Source organism: Seriola aureovittata, chromosome 4 (genome assembly GCF_021018895.1).
Source record: "Seriola aureovittata isolate HTS-2021-v1 ecotype China chromosome 4, ASM2101889v1, whole genome shotgun sequence".
NCBI classification, from domain to species: domain Eukaryota; kingdom Metazoa; phylum Chordata; class Actinopteri; order Carangiformes; family Carangidae; genus Seriola; species Seriola aureovittata.
Genome location: NC_079367.1, coordinates 30,490,585 through 30,508,486, shown reverse-complemented (window position 1 = coordinate 30,508,486; position 17,902 = coordinate 30,490,585). Strand labels below are relative to the sequence as shown.

The 17,902-nt window shown below is 41.9% G+C and overlaps 2 protein-coding genes across 2 annotated transcripts in view; one reads left to right on the top strand and one right to left on the bottom strand.

Annotated features, from left to right (window-relative positions):
• Positions 1-8,810, bottom strand: part of col4a4 (collagen, type IV, alpha 4) — a 51,789-nt gene extending 42,979 nt beyond the window's left edge. The window contains exons 1-3 of the mRNA XM_056375013.1: positions 8,685-8,810; positions 4,020-4,180; positions 2,679-2,721 (exon numbers count right to left, since the gene is read on the bottom strand). Coding sequence (XP_056230988.1) covers positions 2,679-2,721; positions 4,020-4,066 — 90 coding nt within the window. The 5' untranslated portion in view covers positions 4,067-4,180; positions 8,685-8,810. The remainder of the gene's footprint in view (positions 1-2,678; positions 2,722-4,019; positions 4,181-8,684) is intronic.
• Positions 8,811-10,165: 1,355 nt separating this feature from the next.
• col4a3 (collagen, type IV, alpha 3) overlaps positions 10,166-17,902 on the top strand; it is a 60,941-nt gene continuing 53,204 nt past the window's right edge. Inside the window, exons 1-2 of the mRNA XM_056374934.1 lie at positions 10,166-10,507; positions 16,273-16,329. Coding sequence (XP_056230909.1) covers positions 10,418-10,507; positions 16,273-16,329 — 147 coding nt within the window. The 5' untranslated portion in view covers positions 10,166-10,417. The remainder of the gene's footprint in view (positions 10,508-16,272; positions 16,330-17,902) is intronic.

The window sequence follows — 17,902 nt, the reverse complement described above, 5'->3', positions numbered from 1 at the left end:
CGTCAGTGACAATCATGCTTCATTTTTTTCTGACCCACACACTCTTTGAACCATTTGAGTGAGGACATGAGAAGCAGCCTCTGTTCATCAGATATGAATCAGTGCTGCAGCTGGGGCCAAAACACGCATGTGTTTGTTCATGTGCATCGTGTAATGACACACACGTGTGCTCATTAACACCAACCCAATAATAAAACACACACTAGTTAATGTAGGCTGTATAATAATAGACACATATGTTAATGCATGCCACATACTGTGTGTTAATTTATACTAGGGCTGCATGATATGCAGGAAAAATCATATTGTGATAATTTTGGCAGATATTGCGATTTTAGTTGGATTGGTCGTTTTGTCATTTTCACTGAAAAAAACATAAAAATGATGATGATGTGATTTTTGTTGTCTGATCTGTACCAAACAAACATGTTTACATGTTCTTGTATTTCAGGAGAATATCATTTAAACGTATGGTAACAACAAACAATGCACAACAATGTGACACATTTCACCAAAAAAAAATTGCAGCTCCTGCAATTTGGACATTACACTTGGCCACAATTACAATTATATTTCAATTAATTGTGAAGTCATAATTTATACCGTACAACAAAACACAGATTTATTGGTTGACCTTTCATTACAGGATGTGAGCAGTTCCTCCACTTCTGTCTGACAGTGCTGTGGGGAACACAGGTACTGGACCCCTGTTAAAAAGGACCTGACACTGTCCCCCCTCATACGTCCCACACTGCGGGTCCCTGTTGATATACTGAGTGTTTTTTTTTTTTTGTTTTTTTTTTTTCTGTGGGCCCCAGACAGTGAGTTTCCCAGCATGCAGCAGTGTTTGTGTAGCAGCCACATTCCTGCAGCGTTGTGTAAACGAGGTTATCAGTCAGGCGTGGCTATCAGCAGCAGGAATGTGGCTATCGCTCTATCTGCTGTCACGACTTTGTTCTGAAAGTCTGCGCTCACACCATCCTCCCTCCATCAGTCCTCCATTTATCCTCCATCACCGCTCTCTCTGCTGTCAGGACCTGGGTCTGGACCCATCTGCACTCACACTGTCCTTCATCCATCCTCCATCTTCACTTCATCTGCTCACACTATCATCCATTAATCCTCCATCCTCCTGCCATCCCTCCATCATCCCTCGATCTGAGACACCACACTGCCGCCGATTGGCTGAATGGACAGCGGAGTAGCTGATTGGCCGGCAATGCCACTGTTCACAGACAGACTGAACCTGACGACCTCAACGGGACGGAAAAGTTTAGACAAGAAGTCAAACTTTCTACACCTCCACAGGGACATCTCTACATCATGTGTTCATCCTGGATCAGTTCACCATCATCCCTCCATCTCTCCTCCATCAGTCTCTGGTGTAAATCAATAAAGACCTGAGGACCCAGGTCTGATCCCTGTGGGACACCAGGGGAACAGACATAGGTAATACCTTACCTCCACCTGCAGCTTGGTCACACCTGAATCCACCTTACACTTGTACCTGTCAATCACCTGAACCCACCTTACACCTGTACCTGTCAATCACCTGAACCCAGTACACCAAAGCCCCTCTGACAAACAGACAAATTCCCCAAACCAGACTCATATTTTGTCTTCCACACTAAATGTTTATATCTCTGGCATTTTCTTGCCATCTTTGCTGTGCGCAGTTACCATGGCTACAGGTGTTTACTTGCTGATGAACACAGTGTCAGTGTGACAACCTGTCTTTCATGATGAAAACAAGATTTAAACTAAAATGAAAGGGACATTTGACATCTTTCATCAACAAATAAAGAACTAAACAATAATGTGAAAGACAAATTCCTTATTTTTTTATTGTGAAGTCTTAATCAGTGACCTGCCTGTCCATGAGAATTAGCAACAAAATAGCAGCTGAGACAAACCATGAAAACATGCAGCAGCACATTAATAAAGAGTTAAACTGACGTAACATCAGCTGTTGTGGGCGGGACATTAACTTTCATGTTCCCCTCAGAAGACCTGAGGTCAGCCAAACATCTGGATGACACTGATCAATCAATAACACTCTGATCAACATTACAAAGAAAGCAGAGCTGTGCATCATCAGCATCAGCTGGAAATAGGGTTGCACAATCTTAACCATAGTCCGATCATCCTGTCGTCACCCTGTGAAATTGCCAATAGCCGATAACAATCTCCTGAGCATAGCACCCCCACACAACAAGCTGCGCTCCAGTGACAATCAGTTGGTCGCATAGTGTGTGTGTGTGTGTGTGTGTGTGTGTCTGCGTGCATTCGTGTGCGCGCGCACACATGTCGATGTTGCAAGCATCGGTTATAAAAATGAAAGGCAAATTCAATTTAATATAATTTAATTCTACAAATAATAATAAATGAATACCTTAATGGAAAAACAAGTCAAATATCGTGTTGACACTGGCAAAGGCAGACGCTATCAGTAATCACTCTGATGACCATCAGCACAACCCTGCCGGAAACATCCACGTATCACTGTAAGCTCACATCAGAGACATGAAGGAGATCGGTAACTACGCGGTCCAGAGTCCACCGAACTGTCTTCAGCCTGCAGAGCTCACAGTGCTCAACAACAACAATAACATCAACCCTCCATCAGAAGCACATAAAACACCTTCACAATAAAAAAAATAGCTGAGAGCTGAACTCACCCCGAGCGCTGCTGGAGGAGCTGTCAGCATCATCAGGAGGCACCTGCAGGAGCAAACACACAGGTGAGTCAAGAAGAAGAAGCAGGTGAGTTTATTACCTGGACCAACAGACTGCAGCTCTGACTCATCAATAATCAGTAATCAATCAGTGATAGCAATCAGCTGAGACGGTTCTGCAGTCACATCCGGTGGGATGGAAATGTTCCCATGGTTACAACATTTGATCTTGACCAAGAGACTGCGTTTATTGTACTGTTCATGTGTTGTGTTCTGTTTTTTTAAATTATTATTTATTATTTCATTTATTATTTCTATGTTATTTTCATCATTGTTACATCTCATTTTACATTATTACATTATTCATTATTACATTTAATGTTCTTTATTTTACATCAATGTTTTTAACATGTTTTTCTGTTCATTTGATATCTTTTCATGTGAAGCACTTGGTGAGTGTCATTTCTTTGTTTGAAAGCTTTGTGCTATGTATCTTGTAATGGAGGTGCTACTGTAGGGCTGCACGATAAAAAAAAAAAAAATCATTTGCAGATATTGTTATTTCAGTCATTTTTTTCATTTCATTTTCAGTGAAAATTTTTTTTCAATTTTTGTTGGTCTGTACCAAACAGACATGTTCCTTTACATCTGGAGAATATCATTTGTAGGCCGGGGTGTCTCTGTAGCACCACAACACTTATGGTGCTAACAATGCACAGCAATGTGCCACATTTTATCTTCATCAAAAAAATGCAGCTCCTGTGAATTGGATATATCACTTGGTAATATTGCGATTTCAATTATATTTCGATTGCTCTAGTGATATACAAATGAAGTTTATTATATTATTATCATTATCATTATCATTGTTATTATTATGATTATTATTATTATTATTATTGTGTTGTGTCAAACAAGACTGTTGGTGCCTTTCTCCACAACCACTCTTCTCTTCTTGCCAATGATGAAAATACATGTGTCTGTAGCTTTACAGTTTCTTCACAGATAAAGAGCAGGTTCATGGAGGCTCTGGTTTTTGTTTTATGAATTAGTAGAGACGTAGTACCTTACCTTTTTAAATCTCTTCACGTCACTATTATTTCATCCTTTCTATCATTGTATGTTGCTTACATTTGTAGGATCTGAGGACTCTGACTATGCTGGGGCATGTCAGATGTTAACCTGATTTCAGCTGTATCAGCACAGTACCATGTGTAACCAAGCAGTGCCAGTCTGTCTCTGACTGACCTCTTATGTTTTCTCTGGTCACTTTAATATCTAAATCTGTTTCTGCTCCAGCTGCTGAAAACTACTGTATCAAACATCTACTTGTGCTTCATTTACCAGAGCCAGGTGTAGCTGCAGGGGGCGGAGCAGGAAGTCAGCAGCATCTTGTCCCCCGTTCAGAGGAAGTCCTGGCCACGACACAGCCGTCACTCTGACTCCGCCTCCAGCTGGATCTCAGCCAATGAGGACGCTCCGATGCTGTGACGCTGGTGGTCGTCCTGCAGAGACACAAAGACAAACTGAGACCGAGGACACAGCAGAGTCCACAACCTGAACGATGCCTCAGATCTGAAGGGTTCATCCTTTGAGGAGAAGGACTGCGTCTAGAAAGGCTCAGGTTCAGGATTTGTCTTGGCCTGTGAGAGCGCACAGAGCTGCTCACGTGAGTCATGACAAACAGCACACATTATCTAAACAACAGCCATCAGACAAACATCTGGCACAAAAGACACAGACCATGAAGAGATAACTAGGCGGACGATGGACTACACAAACGAACAAGAGGCATAGACAAAGCAGCAGCTTAGAGACACTGATCATGGTCCTGGTCTGAGAACAGCTGTGATTTAAAATGCTGGATCCTTCATGTGTCCAGATGACTACAGATAATCCAGTTCACAGACTTATTTTGACCAGGACCAGTGCTGATGATGATGTCACTGCTGTGGGTGAAGTGGTTTCTGACTTCATTATGTTTGTTTTCATTTGGATCAGAGAAACCAGTGTCAATACTGAGAGGATTATCATGCTGGGATCAATCAGCTGAGATCAATCTGTGATGAAGTGAAATATGACAGCCTGACTCTATACAACGTTTCTACAAAAAACCTGCTTCAGTTCTTTAGTCTGGACCAAGAGAGAAAGTGATCCACTGTTACACTGTAGTCCAGGGGCCAGTTCCACAAAGACATGTCAGACTGGTCTGTAGTGTCGGTCCAGTCTTCACGCTGCTCATAGATCAGTCTGATGTCAGACTGTTTCCCAAAAATAAAGACTGACTCATTTTAAGACAAACAAAATTAGTTTATAGACAGACACTCTTCGAGTAAAATGTCCTTGTAACTGCTGAATTCTTCTAAAGAGAAACATTTTCTGCTGAGGGTAAATGGAGCTCAGCAGCTGGATACGGTTCGTCAGTCGGCCATTTTTTTTTTTAGTCTTAATTTACCCAGATTTCGTTGTACCACAGTCTGGCTTAAGATAGTCAGGAACTAAAATGCTTTGTGCAACAGATGAATACAGACGTCTATCTGAAGTCTGAATCTGAAGCGACCATTTGTTCTATCTAGGACACAGTCAAAGTCTGTCTGTGTGAAACCTGGCCTGGTTTGTGTTCACAAATGAACCAAAGGCGTAAACATCCAGTCACGTGACTGACAGGAAATTCACTGATTGGACAAGTTTCTGTGATGCCAGGTGGAGAAATGACTGACAGCAGCTCAGTCTGCACTTTAATGCTTCTCATGTGTTTGTTTATGTTCCCACATAGAAAGATTGACTCTGAGCTTCACCAGTGTAATCAGACTGTGGATCCATTGCATGTTATAGACAAACAGGACGGTATATGAAGTGCACTTATACAGAGTCTTATCAACCACGCCTTATAATGGACGCCACATTCACCAGTATACACACATATAGCACTTTTCTTCCATTCACATACCGATGACATGTCAGGAGTGATTTGGGTTCAGTGCCTTGCCCAAGGACACTGAAACGCAGACTGGAGGATCCAAGAAGAGACCCACGACCTTCTGATTAACAGACGACCTGCTCTCCCTCCTGAACCACAGATGTCTTGTACAGCAGAGTGTCACTGTGGAGCACTGAGTCACTTTTTAATGGACTTGAACTGTCAGAACAGACAGTCTGTTGTTCTTGGATCCTTTGACTGTCTCACTGATCGGAGAGCAAAGTACGTCAGTTACATTAATATAACACGGTCACGTCCTGAGCAGTTCACCATCAACAAATGGATTTAATTAGCCTTTCAATTAATGCAAACATCACTTATCCGCCATCATTAAATGCTGTGGTCGGTATGTTTACTTTCAGACCACAAAGAAACCACTTGGAACCAGACTGAGACCCTTGTTTCAGGCCTAGTTGTTTGGTCAGCACCAGGGTTTAGACCGTTTAACAAACTAACCAGGAAAACACACCAGAGCTCGTTTGAGCTGAACTGAACAGGTTATCTGTGACAGGAATTAGACAGGTTCAGTGAACACTCAGCGGACTCAAGTTCGAGGCTCTTCAACAAATTCTGATCGACAGAGACCTGATACTTTATGATAGATACACACTGTACTTGCTTCTCTTCTTTCCCCGCCATTTGTCTGGCTGAATATTCAGGAGAAGATTGATTATAAATAATAACGTATTAATAATCATGATTCCTGCCACGGTCCTGTCTCTGTCTTCACCCCCCCTGGTGGTCTCTGGAAATTTCCATGTACCCAGATGTCCCCAGACTTTCCCTCCATTCCCGGTCACCTGACCCTCCCCGCCCACTCACACACCTGTTCCCAGTTTTCTCATCAGCTCTACCACTATTTAAACCAGCCTGTTTCACCAGCTCCTGCCCAGTTTGTCAGGTTCTTTGTGTTAACTGAGGATTTGAGTCTTGCATCCTGCTTTGGCTCATTTTTTATATTTTTTCAAATCCTTCTTCCTCTTGTCTCATTCATCCCCATCATGGAACATCTGTAACTTAATGCCAACAACACCACAGTGTCTGAGAAGAGAATCGATGCCTGGACCCTGATGGATAAGAAATGATCTTCCAGATCCAGATCATGTCTAATGAAGATTCCTGGCATTGTGGAATTGGTGACTGATACTGCAGCCCCCAGGATGAGTTTCCAGGCTTCCCTGTATCCTCCCAGAGACACCTGGGGGCAGCCCAGCAGCTCTGCTGTGAAGCCTTCGGCCCAAGCATCCAGGAACCAGATGCTAGCATCAGGCCTGTAAGCCTCCAGCCTATTTCCTGCAGCTTGGACCAGACCTGCTAAGGACCAGGCTGTTCCAGAGTCTGTCAGCCTTCTGCCTGCTTCCCAGTTGGCAAAACAATGGCATGCCCCCTAGATGGTTAGGCTCAGGTCAGGTGACCACCCGTCTCCTCACACTGCGTGTCCTGCCCCCAGATGTGAAGCTGCTGTCCACCAGCCCGGCTCCTGTTGGTCTTCTACTCGAGGGCCCCTGGGTGCTCTGGTTTCCACTCCTCAGCCTGATCTGCATCTTGCCCTGAACCTCAACATCCTGCTCTCCTTCCCACGTCATCCTCAGAGGAGGGGGGGTTAGTGTCATTATTCCTGCCATGGTCCTGTGTCTGTCTTCACCCTCATCCTCACTCCCTTAGGCCCCTGGTGGTCTCTGAAACACCAGAACCACCATTATCCATCCAGCTACCAGACAACCCCAGACCTCCATTCCTGGTCACCTGACCCTCCCCACCCACTCACACACCTGTTCCCAGTTTTCTCACCGGCTCTCCCACTATTAAACCAGTTCCTGCCCAGTTTGTCAAGTTCCTGTTCCTGATTTGGTTCCTGAACCTTCTCACCTGTGCCTGGTCTTGTAGTTTTTCTGTGGTACTAGTTTTACTGAGGGCAGAGCAGCTGTCTGGATGTCGACAGTACCTGGTAGTACAAGAAAGTTAACTAAATAAACTTATCAGCAACTTCATCAACATCTGTCTCATCTGGATTCTGGCAGCTGTACTTGAGTTTAGATTTTAGTCAGTGAGTCCTGACCCACTTTCAAGTTTCCCACTGTCACACTGTCAACGTTATACACTGCATCCAAACTCGTGATGATGTCATAAATCCTGCAGGTACATCCAGGGTTTACAGTGAGATTTGAGATGAGCTGAGAGAAAACACAGACATCACTCTGTACGGAGAAGTAAAACACTGTTTCTGATTAAACTGACAGACTGATTATTGTTAATGAGTCAGACACAGTTACTCCAGGACTGAACATGTACTTCACCTGAGTATGTGCTTCTTACTGCTCAACATCTGTCCAGCAGCTGCAGTGACATTGAGGATGAAGATTTTTGAACAGAGCTTTGATCAGTTTGTAAAATGTGATCAAACAGCTAGTTACACTCTGTCTCCAGCAGCAGCAGCTACAACAGTAAACTGCAGTTCACACATGAATGCATCAAGATTAATTACCCAATAAGACAATGCAACACAGTCTGCTGCTTTTATTTTAATCCATTTCACTGTCACTAACTGAAGTGAGATGATGATGAAGGTGTTTCACTGAAGTCAGACCTCAGCTCTTCAGCTAATTTAACTTCAACAAAAAAGCACAAAATTAAATGAACTTTTCTTCTTTGTGATGAATCACAGATGCAGACTAAAACTGATCACAGTCAATCAGTAACTCAGTAAATCAATAAATCAATAAAGCTCCTCACTGCCGCAGACCACAGTGATACTCTGCAGAACAACAGTGAACCAGGCTGGAGAACAGTAGTGGAGTAAAAGTACTTCGTTACTTCTCTCCTCCTCTTCAGCTTCATCAGTGGCTCATTAACTGACGAATTAATTAACTCGTTAATGACGTCACCAGCTAGTTAGACCACAGTTACCAGTGAATTAACGGTTAAACAGCTGATCGGGATCGATCATGAGAGTTACAGCAGCTGATTCACACAGCACACACACAGCAGACAAAGAGCTCAGGTGAGCCGCACACGCAGGTGAGTCTTACCTGAAGGTCTCTCTCGGTGTGGAGCCTCACTCACTTCTCATGTCACAGACGCACAGACAGAAAAGTCTCAACTTTATCCGCTAAACTGAAGCCGCAGCAGCGCTGCACACACAACCCGACACCTTCCAAACCGCAGCAAACACCTGCAGGGACACACACCAACACTTCCGGTCCCCAGCCCCCACCCTCCAAAATAAAAGCTGCAGCGAGACAAGAAAACGGTGATGGAAGGTTTAGTCCGTTTTCATCAGCTGATGTTTTTTTTTACTCTAAGGTTCAGAGTTTTTTTTTTAACACCACAGGTCTCCATGACAACGGTTTAGTCTCCACATCACAGACAGAACATCAGCATTAAATTGCATGGAGGTGAGTATTATCTGACTCACTAAAGTTTACTACTGATGTCAAATATATGAACACACACAAGCAGAGGAAACTGCAGCTAATATCATTTCTATTAGACTATAAGACTAAAAAAGGAGAATGATGCTCAAGAACACACACAGACACGACCCTTCTTCTGCACTACAGCTGTTGTTTGAACTCATGAGTTTGACTTGTAATGGAGTATTTCCATAATGATCTGCACTCATCTTTCACCTCTCTTCAGAGCAACAAATATTCAGAGATGTGTTGTTTTGTCACTTAAATTCATCACTGTTTGTCTGTTCACTGGTTTCTTTGCATGTTTTTGTTCTGTTTTGTGTTTTCTTAATCATTTTATTAAAATAGCAGCAAAAAAAAACTGTTTCTGAAGTCTGTGTCTTAATAACCACTGAAGCTCCTCAGGTTCATCTGTGTTCAGGTTGTTCCCAACAGCTGATGGTTGTTGTCAGGTTGATGATGGTTTGACTGAAATAGTGTTCATCATCTCTGATGGGATGTTTCATATCTGCCTGAAAGAAATTCAGGTTTTATTATCAGCAAAATGTCAAAAGTGAAAGTTCTCATTGTATAGTCTTAAACTGTGGCGTCTCTACGGTCCAGGAAGATAGTTTTCTTATTTTTCTTCTGCAACAAGATAAACATCAGTATGTTCTTTTATTCTTAGTGCTCTTAATATTTAATCAGTAGATGCTGATCTCATGTGAACCCCAGCTCTGTTTCTGGCTCCACACTGAGCAGATATAATTAGCCCAACACTGTAAACACCTGTGCACGTGCACAATCTTTCACCTGTAATGATTTGTTTTAGAAGACCATATGTTGTATGTATGAAATCAAAGTAAGGGTCAGGTAAATGTAGAGCAGTAAAGTACAGTGAGTTGTGGTGGAGCACAAGTGTGAAGAAGTAGAAACTGGAAATACTCAAGTAGCCTACCTCAAACTTAAACTGAAGTAGAGTCCAGTACTAAGTACTAAGTGTACTCAGTTACTTCAGTACTGTTTCTATAGGCCTGTTTGTATTGTGGTATCTAGGTCAATAAAGAAAACAGTCTTATCAGATCTGTGTTTGCAGGCTTTTATTTTGTAGGGCAAGGCCAGAAGTCCCTGTCCTGGATGTCGCGGGTTTGACTCTGTCAGCAGACTGTCTCTCCATCCTTCAGCAGGTTGCTGTGTACGGACAGGATCCGCTGCCCCGACCCCCTGTGGACTGAACCGAACCGAGCCGAACTGTGCCGAACCGAGGAGTGGAGTCCACCCCGATCCGAGCCGAGCGGAGCCGAGCCGTTCTGAGTTCATCCTGGAGTCAGTTTGATTAGCGGGGAGTCCGCGGCAGTGTGTCCGTATGTATGGAGGCTTCGAGCGGCCCGAGACGGAGGATTATCCCGCTGCTGGTTCTGCTGCTCTGCTGTTCCGCCGCTCCGGGACATGCCGAGAGGGTGAGTGAGCACACCCCGAGCCGCCACACACACACACACACACACACACACACACACACACACACACACACACACACACACACACACACACACACACAGGCCTACACACAAACACAAAAGGGTTAACAGAGGTTTAATAGAATAATGAGAGACTGCACTGCACAGATCTGACTCTTCACCTGGAGGAAATCCAGTTTTTATTGAAGATGTGAAGAGACTTCAGCTGAGACGGACTCTTATTGTCAAAATGTTTGAGGACTCCACATGAATCAGTAAAGAGGTTTGTGAAGTGTGAAGAGCAGAGCTGCTGAGATCCTCCATCAATATCGATTCATTATTGCAGAAGTGAAGTGTGATTGGTGTTTTATGTGATTGGTGTTCTACATGTGTGTGTGTGTGTGTGTGTGTGTGTGTGTGTGTTGTCATGGTAACAGAATGTGTGAATTCAGTGTTTGATCTGTTTTATTGGGTTTTTAACAGCAAATTTAGAAACTGTGACTGTGCCTCTGAAAGGCCTGACAGTGTCATCATCATCATCATCATCATCATCATCATCAGTTCATATACACATTGGCTACATCTGCTGAAGCTTATTATTATTATTATTAGTGTTATTGTTACTACTTGTCGTAGATGTTCTTTTCTGTGATGTCAGTGTGTCCATGTTGCTGTGAATCATGGGTAATGTTGTGAGCAGGTGAAGTGTGTTTTGTGACCAGGTGAGTTGTGGACTCATGTGTGATGGATGGAAACAGATTGTCGTGTTTATGAGCTGAGCTCAGTTGCAGACAGAGGTAACTTTTCAAACTTGTGACTTCAGACGCGACCATTGCTGACTCAGGTGACATCACCTGAGGACATTTATCAGCCTTCATACAGCTCCACTAAAGGCTTTATACTACTGCTTTCACATATGCAACACCTGGAAACACCTGGAAACACATTGCCTGGCTGAATTGACTGAACCTGATGTTTATGTTTAAATTGAGGTTTCGTTGCCTTAAAATAAGGGTGGGAGGAAAGGTGAGGTCAGATTGAGACACACCCTATCTTCACACTATCTTTCCATTTTATCCTCATTCTGTCCTCACTCTGTCCTCACTCTGAAAATAGTGTGAAGACGGTGTGTCTCAGTCCGACCTCACCTTTCCTCCCCACCCTCCCTCCTCTCTGTAGACTACTGAGTATGCTCAGTACATGTTGATCCAAACATCTTCTGCTCTTTACTGCGGAAATAAGAAAATGTAGAAAGAATGTGAGACAGGAAATAAAACCTGTGTCTCCTGTGGATCAGTGCTGGGAAATAACTACGTACATTTACTCAAGTACAGTTTGGACCTACTGGACTATTTACTTTATACTTTTATTGCATTTCACCTCATAGCATGTTCCTTACTGGAAACAATTTACATTGTATTGTTGTATTGATGTAGCCTCACATATTCAGTTATTAGACTCCTTTAACATTGTACATAATATGGATATAATGAATACTTTTACTTGTGATATTTTACATACATTTCATTGATAATACTCTTGTAGTTTTACTGAGATCTGATTTACAGAACTTGAACTTGGACATTTCACAGTGAAACTTCCTCCACTGCTGCAGTCAGACAGTCTGCTCTCTGTCTGTTGTCTTAGTTCGTCTGTTTTCTGTTTCAGCCTTTTGTCCTGAGCTGCTGTTATTACTGACCCAAATACACACACACACACACACACACACACACAGCGGTGATAGACAAACTGAACTCAGATCAGATGAACGTCTCTCTGACTGACAGAACACATGAAGTTTACTGGTTTGATTCACAGAAGGTCACAGACTTTTACTGACACATCTCAAACATTCATAATCTCTGAAGCACAGATGATCAGTGATTTCCTCTTCGCATTATATCTTCTCCTTCTGTCTCAGGGGTCTGACACTCTTTGCTCTGATTTATGGAGCAGATAGATGATGAGTTTCTGTTTTATTAGGGGATCTGCAGTTCTTAAGTCTTAAAAAACATCACACTCCCTTGTAAAAGTCGTTGGAGCTGTTAGAGGTCCATATAGTATAAAGGTAGATGTCCATGTGCTGTTTGATTATAGATCAGGTCTAGGTTCTTCATTAATATTGTGAAAGTATCAAAGCGCTCAGACCTCAAAGAAATGCACACAGCCTGTATTCAGAAACTGCACCTTAAAACCAGCCGTCAGGACTTCTGGAACTTTGTGATGTCACAACAAAGCAGTCACCACCCTCAGCCACACCCCAAACATGTAGAACGTGATGAAGCAAAGTGTATTGTGCGTTGCTACTGTCGGCAGTAATGTTGATATTAGGGACGTTACCAGAACTGATACTTCAGGAACAAGTTGACGCCAACATTCTAAAAATGTGACGGAACTTGTTTTTGTACAGAACTGTAGGTACTGAAGGTTCCGTAAATGTTGTAGGCAATTGAGATGTAATTCTTCTGGGGCTGACAATTGCAGAATAATAACCCTACTAGTCTGAGAACAAACTGGAAGAGAAGAAGGAGGCAGACACAGTAAACAACACCAACATGTGGTAAAGCACCAGCAAGTGCAGGTGCAGCAACAGGTCCACCATGACTTGACGGAAATAAAGACACACATAGCCTACTTCACCAAGACTGGTTTATGGAGATATTTTGTATTTGATGCGGATCATCAGGAAGAAGTTCTAGATGACTAGAAGTCAGTATGTAAATTGTGTCAGAGCAGGAAACAGCTGAGAGACAGACATCAGATCTGTACACAGAGTTCAGGCTGAGTGAGTTTCAGTTGTTCACTCTATATCAACAACATGTCGTCAACATGGTCATGTGACATGTGAACTATGACAGCTGACATCTATTGTAGCAACACTCCACACACAATGTTCACAGAGGCTATGTTAGCTTGTTTAGACTAACATAGTGAAAGCTTATAGCGTAAGCTGTGTGCTAACAATATTAGCAGCTACAGTCATCACTGTTGAGTCAATATAGTCACTATAACACTGACTGTACTGCTATTTTCAGTCCAACTCTGTCTCTGCTGCTGCTGCTACAGGACAAAGACCATCAGCTCACAGTGGCAGGACAAACTTAAATGAATGAATCATTCTTAATTGATGAACCCATCCATTCATTTCCTGGCACTTATCTGGGTCCATGATTCATTAATTAAATTCATTATTTCATTAGGAATTGTTGTTATGTACTGCAGGGTAAGGGCCACAGTGATAGTGAAACAGGTGGAAAATCTTATTCTATGTGGTTTTAAAAAGTCTTAAATTTCATTTAACTCGATGGATCTGCAGAAACCAAGTGTTGAAGGAAAACACAGCTGATTCACTGAATCTGCCTCCTGAGACACAGAGTTCAACATATTAACAGCGAAGAGGAAAAACACAAGTTTAGCTTCTATTTACGAAAGTATTTGTTCTGTTTTGTTTTGTTATGTTGTGTTGTGTATTTCATGATTTAACATGGACCAGCAAAGAGCCCAGTTACAGTTTACACATATCATGTGCATGTGAAAGGCCTAAATCTTACGTTTCTATAAAACTAAATTGTAACAGAAGATATGTTTTGTATGAAATGTAAATGTGACTGTTTCACGGTTCTGTTCAGACTCTTACAGATCATGTTGACGTTCAAATGGTAGGCTAGTTTGTGGACGACAGTGTTTTGAGCTGCTATTGGTTTTCACATCACATGCTGCAGGTTGAATGATTTAAACTCTGAAGAATGTAAGTTACATTATCCTTTAAATGTACGCAAGTCACTGTTGGCTGCTAACTGTGGTAGTTTTCATTAGGTTCATAGATTAACGTGTTTTAAACTGTTGAATAATAGGTTAGCATGTTTCCTTCAGTTGCTAGCTAGCTTGTTTTGCCTATAGCTAAAGGTTTAAGGTTTGTAATTCAGCTCTGGCAGAGCGAAGGTGTAAAATGTGTGTTGGATCATTGCTGATAGTTGGATAATAATAAATGTGAAGCCGGGGTCAATACAATGAATGGGAGCCCAAATGTATGTACGTCAAACACTGGCTAAATACTCGCTAAATGCACTTTTTTACTTTGTTCACATCTTTGTTAGCGTCACTTCAAAACCAATGCTGCGTTGTTCAGGGTTAGGTTGGGGTTAAAACGTTGCTACTGCTACTAGTAAAGAGGCTAACGTGTGATAAACTGATAAGAACCGGCGGCAGTAAATAATAAGTACTATTTGTGTTTAGGCAGCAATGGTTAATATAAGAAAAAAGTGAGTCAGGTTATAAATTAATGATGATGATAATAATAAGACATTTTATTTACATAGCACTTGCTTGTGACAAAGTTCTTGCGATCAATTTGTCATAATTACATGATTAATTAAGCGGGTACGACATGATTTCATAGGTAAGTATAGCCAAGTAGCTATAGACTGCACTTATTTTAAATCAGACTTCCACAGATCGGAACATATTGGTGTGATTCCTGTCTTTCATATGTGTGAGTTTGTCTGTTTCCTGGGTCTGGATCGTTTGAACGTTGCAGAGACAGAAGTCATGTAGAGTTTCAGTCTGACCTGAATTCTCCTGATAAAAGAACAAACAGAGGAATAAATGTTTGATGTCTGTATGGACAGCTTTGGGGATCACATCTGTGGTCTTAGATTCTGTAAGTCAGCTCCTCTCTCTCTGAACCTTCTGAACCCTCAGACTGAATGTGGAACATTTAAAACGATGTCATGCTGCAGGACATGTCGAGGCATCTCCTGCTCCCGGTGTCCTGTGGGATGTGAGACAGGAATGAAGATAAGACGACATCAGACCTTCATCAGCCTGTCTGTCTGACTGTCTGCTGGTTCACTTTATCTCAGGAAGAGCACTGTTACACCTGCAGGATACATGGAGATGTTTGGGTTAAACTCTTCAGAAATATGTCTGACAGATAAAGACATCATGAGGAAACATGTTGAACAACAACACAGTCTAAACCTGAGTTTAAGTTCAGTCTCGACCGCCGTTACAGGATCCAACATGGGTCTGGGTTTAAGCTCAGGTTCTGTCTTACTGATGGGATTGACAGACATGATGATGATGATGATGATGTTCAGAGTTCAGGTATCAGACATATTGACACACCAGAGACCAGTAGTAGAACAGGATCCTAGCAGACCTGAAGAGACAGGAGAGAATCAGGACCTGGACCAAAGTTTGTCAAACTGATAAAAGTAAAAATCCTTCACTTTGATTCAGGAAGTTCACAATAAAAACAAGTTTTGTCTTCAAAAGTCAGTGAAATGTCAGAGAAGATCTTCCATGATGCAGCACAGAGACTTTTTTTCTCAAAGAAGAAGAAGAATAAACCACAACATAGACTGATAATGATTTGTTAAGCATGTACCAGGTAAAGGTTATATCTATATCTCTGATTGGTTATTGATTCTCTGATCAGTCATGTGATGAGTTGAGAGTTGGCTGTTCAGGAGGAAGTCACAAATAGACGTGTCTTATTGCTCAGACTCAGTCAACAGCTGCTTTAGTCACTTCTATAGAGTTGGATCAGTTCAGGACCTGGACTGACACTGGTCCTGATTTGACTTTGTCACTCTATAGTTTTCTGCATTTTAACAATTCATTGTATTATATTATTATTATTATGTGTGTTGTATTGAGATATGTATGTGTGTGTGTGTGTGTGTGTGTGTGTGTGTGTGTGTGTGTGTGTGTGCAGTCAGAATGATGGAGCCCTCTTACACTTCTTCTTCTTCTTGTCTCTCCAGGCGTGTCACTGCAACGGGAAGTCGTTGTGTCACTGTGATGGAGTCAAAGGTCAAAAGGTGAGTGAGAGGATCAGGTGGGACAGGTGTTATGATGATGTCAGAGCTGAAGTGCTTCAGTCCGATTCATTCAGCTGCTGTTTTCCAGGGCTGTGTTTTAGTTTTTTTTTACTTTATAAAAACAATTAAACTTTATACATTAAATTAAAAGCAAACACAAAATTCTCAGGGACAATATAATGAAGTCCAAGATGTTTTCTGCTGTGTTTATTTATTCACAATCAAGTTGTTATAAAGGGCAACAGGTAGAAACCAAACTGTGCAGCAAGTGGATGATATAAATTGATGTTCACCTGCTTTAAGCCTCAGGTGAGTTCAGTCAGAACAAACAGCTATTTGTGTTGGTATCAAATTAGATGAATGTTTACTACCTGAGAGCTGATCAGGTGCTATAATCAGTTTAACATCAGTTTATAATCAGTTATAATCAGTTTAACAAATGATAAGTCCTGATCCAGGACTGTCAGACTGTCTCAGTGTCATAACATGTCTTTCAGATTTTCAGTCAGAAACCAATAAACATCAAATCAATGTTCCCTGGAGCAGCTACAGTCATGTGAGAATATATGAATGATATTTCATGCATTCATATATTTATATTCATCTGGCACATTATTTTGAAATGAGTCACTGTGCTTCTCAAATTAAGGGTAGTTTGATGACAAAAATATGCACACTGCAAGCATGTTAATAAGTGTGATAAATATCATTATGACGCTAACACTCTGGTCACTTTTAGTTTTAACAGAGACATGAGACATGAAGGTATGAGGTATCTGTCCTTTACTGAGTCATGTCTGCAGTTACAACCTCCGCCAATCAGATCTTAGCAGGATGTGAACCCTGAGAGGCAAAACTTGGACCAAGGAGAACATGTGTCAGAGCTCCCTGACCCTGGATCAGTCTGGTTACAGTCTGCTGCCTTCCAGTGGAGACCAGCTGTCACTGCACAGGTCCATGACACATATGATCTGAGAGGAGCAGCCAATCAGAGACAAGCATTTACCCTGCATCTGCCCCACTGCTCAGTCTCATCAATGATAAGTGATTTGTTATTCACAAATACAAAATAAATATGTGATTTTACTGTGTGATTTCCAGTTCAGTCAGTGAAACAGTATATTGATGATGAACAGTGGATAGAAATGATAGTAATCTGTGAAATAAAAGGAAAAAGGAAACAGGGAAGAAACTGCGCTGCAGCTGGAGGAAGAACAGACGACAAATAAAATAGAATGAAAACGTGATTGTAGATAAAAGTAGTGAAGCTGTAGTGTTGTTGATCTCACTTCCTGTTAACAACCAACAGCTGTAAACAGTCATCCAGGACTAACTCATTCTTAATCATACACTGATAACCAATCAATGATCAATTATACATTGTAAAGTGCACTTTTCGGATGCAGTGTAAATGTTTCCTGTCTCCACCATCTTCACTCCTCTGATGGTCTGATGTTCAACCACATTTAATCAAACATGTTGGTTTCATTTGAATTATGTAAGCTAACTTTGTTAGCGACTTAGCATGGTGGAGCCAAGAGCTTCATGCAGTCAGGTTGCTGGTGTAGGTGGC